General features: G+C 39.8%; 1 protein-coding gene across 1 annotated transcript; it reads right to left on the reverse strand.

Moving 5' to 3' along the window:
* Nucleotides 1-748: 748 nt before the first annotated feature.
* LOC118364765 (noggin-3-like) lies at nucleotides 749-2,243 on the reverse strand. The gene has a single exon (XM_035746468.2). The coding sequence runs from the start codon at nucleotides 1,804-1,806 to the stop codon at nucleotides 1,138-1,140; it is 669 nt and encodes a 222-aa protein (XP_035602361.2). The 5' UTR covers nucleotides 1,807-2,243; the 3' UTR covers nucleotides 749-1,137.
* Between the last annotated feature and the right edge of the window lie 4,334 nt (nucleotides 2,244-6,577).

Genomic DNA, 6,577 nt, shown 5'->3' on the forward strand with positions numbered 1-6,577 from the left:
GATGACCCTCTGAGAACTGTCAACAGCTGCTGAAACCATGGATCAATAAATCAGTGTTAATTCATCAGCATGTACATTTCTAATGGGTTTGTAAGCTGATCACTGTTTGATGGAGGACATATGGTTTTACTATGGCAGGGTAATTATAGGACTGGTCACTGGTTGATAAAACAAATGTGGGAAAATATCAACTCAATTTGAGACATTGATAGATTGTCCAAGGTCACCAAGTATCTTGTTCTCATCAATATTTTAGTTTCAGTTGCTATGATACAAAAAAGTAAGATTGTAGAAAAAGCACAAAACTCCCTCCATTTATCCAATAGTGTGCGTGAATTGTGCGCATATACGCATGAATACAAACGCTTAACAATTATGACTCAGGCAATCCTCAGCCCGTATCCACTCCTGGGAAGTTTAACAAATATAATTAACAGGTATGTCTTGGCCCCAGCTCTATGAAAGTGTATAACTGTGTACGTAAGTAATCTACTGAGAGCCGCCCATAGGTTACCCATGTATGACCGGTGCACGCTGCTTCACTGAGAGTCTCTTGAACCAGACTGCTTACTTGCGCAAACTACGCGAGACTCCTGAGAGTTTGGTTCAGAGTGAGTGAGTGCGCACGCTATAAACCCTAATTGTGACAGGTGTCATTACTCCATCAAAGGGTTCACGGTGTGTTGAGTTGATAGGTATAGGGGAGATATATATATTTTAAGACAAAATAGAGATTTAATTATTTCAGGAACATTTTATTATATGAATATAAAGAATAAATAGCAGTTCTCTTAATTTACTTGATAAATCGTTGAAATAGGCTACCGATATTCAGCTGTATATCAGCTGCAAGATAACACAATCCACATGAAATCTGAGGTCGATAGATTAGTTTCCATAATGGAAAACAACATATTTATAAAACGGCACCTATGCGCCATTGATCTTCAATATAAATACAACAAGTATAACCAATACTTTCCACAAATACGGTAGACTCTGGTTACACGTAATACTGACTTTTTACAATAACCTACATAATTGAATGGCACCTCATATACATAAAATACATTCCTACACTCGGTAGTGCATACAAAATTACAAAGTCATTATAATTTATACTTGAAAACAGTTATTTCAGTTCGAGCAGGCGCATTTGCATTCGGTTATCATCGGGTATTGAACTGGTATCCAAGTACATTTGAGGCCCCCTTTCTTCTGTATACACCGCCATCTCAATATCGTAAAATGGGTCGAGTTTGCTGGTTTGCAGACCATCCCCTCTGGAACCGAACACGATCTTTTGCTTTGACAGTTTCCCACTCTCACATAACGTGGCCAAAATCTGCTGCCGAGGTCGTTCCATGTGTAAATGACGGGACAGAACGAGAATGACCACAGCCACTGCTGCAGCCTCCGTTTAAGTTTTTTACTGGGTTTGTGCTTCTTGCCAAACTGTACGTCAAAATCCATTGCTTTGATTTCATTCGGCATCACTCCACTGGGCTTCTGTTGAATGTCCAAATCGTCAAGCTCATCGTTGCCAGTGTATTTATCCTGTGGCGGTGTAATAGACATCAAGCGACTATCAAAGTCCCCCAATACACTTTTCAGTTCGGTTTCATTGAGGTCCCTCTCTTTTGGGTCAAAGACAGGATCTGGGTCCTCTTTTAATTCCACAAGTGGCAAACTGTCACTCGGGATAGGACGGAGGAGGTAATAATGCTGGCATAGCCCTTCTTCTATTATAAGTCCGAGGGACAACATCAGCAAGTACATTGCTACAAAATGTTGTGATTGATCCATGTCCGTTACGCACAATAAAACAGTATTATAGGATTCAGCTAAACAGGTAGGCCTAATCTACTCTGCTGCGTACAGTTGTGCCCGGTTCTTGCGGAGTGCGCACCGGCTTGAGTTACATCCAGCCAAACTTCACTTCTTGAGTGTTTGTGTCCTTAAAAGTCAGACTGCTTACTCCATAGCAAACGATAATTGATTGAAGGTGGTAAGGATGAATAGTCTCTTTCGCAAAACAAATCTAGATCTAGGCAGTGTTTCCGTTTTACGCACGAATTCAATATATTGTATGAAATGGTTCTGTGACAGCATCAGCGGTTCTCATTCTTGTGCGCTTTGACGCGTGATTCCAGTTTCAAGTCCTCCGCTCTGAGGATCGGCATGGTGTTTCGTTTTCTTTTGCAGGACGCTGAGAGAGTAACCTGCACCCTCTGATATATCCTCAACGGGTTGTGATGGATATATTAATTAAATCTGAATGTGGGTTTGTTGTAGGAGATCCCCGACACCTCCCTCAATCTAGAGGCGGGGATGGGTTAGGGAGAGGAGGGGTCCGTCAATTTGGATTCTGATCGCCCTCTGTCGGAATATCTGACTACTTCTGCTAATTTTCCATTGATAACAGAGGGGGGAAATTAGCAAGAAGCGGTGAACAACAATTAGAACTGAATGTGAGAGGCCATAGCCACTACTATTTCTATCAATAGGCCAACAGCTACTATTCATTTGAGAGGTTAGCCTACTGGCTACCCTGTACAAATCCTGCTGAGGATTTTACAAAAAAGGCTTACTAGGTTATAAAACAACAGGATATAGAGATAATGTTTGTCATGAGGAAAAACATGTTAAATACTCTATATAATAGCATCCCTAAATGACACTCATGACACATACACTCAATAATAATAATACCAACACAAAATGCTTCAAATATTTGGAATTGTTGTGAGCAAGTAGAACAGGGAGAGATCTTATAAAGAACATGACTGAACAAACAACTGTTTATTTTTCTAATGAAGAGTGTTCTCTTTGTTGGCAGGGACAATATTTCAGTGTGCAACCATGTCTCAGGGAACCTCTCAATAAACCTTGGCCAAAATAACTCCCAAATAAACAACTCTCACTAAGCAGCAGCCATGGAAAGTATCACCATTTGCAAACCTGTCTACCCTCAAATGCTTGGAGAATCATTCCTTGAAAATAATTTAATGGAAGAACTGACTGGCTGCTACATCAGGCATAAAGCATTCACTTAGATAAATGCATCTCTGTTTCATTTTGAATGAGCTAATTCACACACGCACTTCTGCGCACGACTCATTTAGTTTATGGTCAAATTATGGTGAAGAGTCTGGAAAAGGTCACGCTTATTTTTATTTTTTGAAACAACAATTGATCGGACTATTCAGGCATTCTTGGGCATTGGCAATAAGGCATTGACAAGGTTTAGCTTGTTGTGACAAATCCCCATGTATCTGAATACCGGTGTTGAAATGATGCAGCGATAATAGGTAAATACTATTGAAAAGATACATAATCATCTACAAGCAATATATTACAATGATTATAACATTCAATGGTCTAGATACGTGGTAACATCTATGGAATACTTTAATCTATGCGATGAAATTCATTGGAGAATACAGCTGCATTAGAGCCAGCAAAGTGACAGTTCAATATGGTTCTCATTACATTATGGACTTATTGCCAGCCCTCATTTCATGGTGAGTTGTTTTTGTGTCTTCTAATCCCTTCCTACTGTTTTATCACAGGAAAATTGTGATAGTTATATATTCACCTTGAAAAGACAGAATACTTTAGACAGACGCCTGCTTAATTGAAGAGTTTTTATTCAAGTAGCCTAAACCAAAGTCAATTTCCTCAGCTAGTAAAACAGCCAACACAATTATCATTTTCAGGGTCTGGTCCTTGAAAGGTACAAAGGAATACCAACTTTTGCTTAAGGATATGCATTCTAAATGAATACCTTTAGGTTCTGCATAGGTCGTTGTACCCGTTCCTGCTGGTTTCTCATTTAGTGAGGCAAACCAGACCACTCTCTTGGCAGGCACCTTATTTTTTTATTTTATTTTTAAACTAGGAAAGTCAGTAAAGAACAAATTCCTATTTACAATGACGGCCTACCCTGGCCAAACCCTAACAACGCTGGGCCAATTGTGTGCCACCCTATAGGACTCATGATACAGCTTGGAATTGAACCAGGGTCTGTAGTGACACCTCTATCACTGAGATGCAGTGCCTTAGACCGCTGCGACACTCAGGAGCCCTTAAACATAGGCACCAAGAGAAGGCCAGCTTAGTTAAACCATTAAAAACACACTAAGAGTGATTAAGAATGGACCTAGACTTTCCAGTGTCATTTATTTTATTGTGGTTGTATTAAATTATTACTTTCTCCTACAGTTGAAGTCGGAAGTTTACATACACCTAGCCAAATATATTTAAACTCAGCTTTTCACAATTCCTGACATTTAATCCCAGTAAAAAATCCCTGTTTTAGGTCAGTTAGGATCACCACTTTATTTTAAGAATGTGAAATGTCAAAATAATAGTAGAGAGAACGATTTATTTCAGTTTTTATTTTTTTTCATCACATTCCCAGTGGGTCAGAAGTTTACATATACTCAATTTGTATTTTGTAGCATTGCCTTTAAATTGTTTAACTTGAGTCAAACGTTTCGGATAGCCTTCCACAGGTTTCCCACAATAAGTTGGATGAATTTTTGCCCATTCCTCCTGACAGAGCTGGTGTAACTGAATCAGGTTTATAGGCCTCCTTGCTCGCACACGCTTTTTCAGTTCTGCCCACAAATGTTCTATAGGATTGAGGTCAGGGCTTTGTGATGGCCACTCCAATACCTTGACTTTGTTGTCCTTAAGCCATTTTGTCACAACTTTGGAAGTATGATTGGGGTCATTGTCCATTTGGAAGACCCATTTGTGACCAAGCTTTAACTTCCTGACTGATGTTTTGATATGTTGTTTCAATATATCCACATAATTTTTCATCCTTATGAGGCCATCTATTTTGTGAAGTGTACCAGTCCCTCCTGCAGCAAAGCACCCCCACAACATGATGCTGTCACCCCCGTGCTTCACGGTTGGGATGGTGTTCATCGGCTTGCAAGCCTCCCCCTTTTCCTCCAAACATAACGATGGTCATCATGGCCAAACAGTTATATGTTTGTTTCATCAGACCAGAGGACATTTCTCCAAAAGGTACAATCTTTGTCCCTATGTGCAGTTGCAAACCATAGTCTGTCTTTTTTATGTTGGTTTTGGAGCAATGGCTTCTTCCTTGCTGAGCGGCCTTTCAGGTTATGTCGATAAAGGACTCGTTTTACTGTGGATAGAGATACTTTTGAACCAGTTTCCTCCAGCATCTTTGCTGTTGTTCTGAGATTGATTTAAACTTTCGCACCAAAGTACGTTCATCTCTTGGAGACAGAACGCGTCTCCTTCCTGAACGGTATGACGGCTGCGTGGTCCCGTGGTGTTTAAACTTGCGTACTATTGTTTGTACAGATGAACGTGGTACCTTCAAGTGTTTGGAAATTGCTCCCAAGGATGAACCAGACTTGTGGAGGTCTACAAAAAATGTTCTGAGGTCTTGGCTGATTTCTTTTGATTTTCCCATGATGTCAAGCAAAGAGGCACTGAGTTTGAAGGTAGGCCTTGAAATACTTCCACAGGTACACCTCCAATTGACTCAAATGATGTCAATTAACCTATCAGAAGCTTCTAAAGACAAAATGTTCTGGAATTTTCCAAGCTGTTTAAAGGCACAGTCAACTTAGTGTTTGTAAACTTCTGACCCACTGGAATTGTGATACAGTGAATTATAAGTGAAATAACCTGTCTGTAAACAATTGTTGGAAGAATGACTTGTGTCATGCACAAGGTAGATGTCCAAACCTACTTGCCAAAACTATAGTTTGTTAACAAGAAATGTGTTGAGTGGTTGAAAAACAGATTTTTAATGACTCCAACCGAAGTGTATGTAAACTTCTGACTTCAACGGTATAATGTTATTGAGATTTGTTATGAATATAATGGACATAGGTTTTCCAGGTATATCACGCCTTGGTCTTAGTGTTTTGTGTTTTCGTTGATTGTTTGGTCAGGCCAGGGTGTGACATGGGTTTGTTTTGTTGTATTTCGTATTGGGGTTTTGAAGTTATTGGGATTGCGGCTGAGTAGGGGTGTTGTATGGGATTGCGGCTGAGTAGGGGTGTTGTATGGGCTTGGCTGCCTGAGGTGGTTCTCAATCAGAGTCAGCTGATTTCTCGTTGTCTCTGATTGGGAACCGTATTTAGGTAGCCTGGGTTTCGCTTTGTATTTCGTGGGTGATTGTTCCTGTCTCTGTGTAGTGTTCACCAGATAGGCTGTAATTAGTTTTCACGTTCCGTTTGTTGTTTTGCATTTGTAGAAGTTATTTCATGTATCGCGATTGTTTCATTAAAGACATGAGTAACCACCACGCTGCATTTCGGTCCGACTCTCTTTCAACAAACGAAGAACGCCGTTACGTTGAAAACAAAGATGAACTGAAAGCATAAGACAAGAAAAAACTGTTATTCTCTGGACAATGAGAAAGTTTAAGCATTTTCTTGTTGTTTCACAGAGTAAACTGTATTATTCATGTAGGACATGAATCAAAATGTGCATTCTGATAGTACTAGATCAGTGTTGTTGTTTTTTTTACTGATGACTGTTTACTGTGTTTGCTTGAATAGGGCCCACAGCAAGAATGATA

This window comes from Oncorhynchus keta, chromosome 5 (assembly GCF_023373465.1).
Source record: "Oncorhynchus keta strain PuntledgeMale-10-30-2019 chromosome 5, Oket_V2, whole genome shotgun sequence".
Classification (NCBI taxonomy): domain Eukaryota; kingdom Metazoa; phylum Chordata; class Actinopteri; order Salmoniformes; family Salmonidae; genus Oncorhynchus; species Oncorhynchus keta.

Coding starts and splice junctions, on each gene's coding strand:
- LOC118364765 (XM_035746468.2), bottom strand. CDS start 1,806: ATGGATCAATCACAACATTTTGTAGCAATGTACTTGCTGATGTTGTCC.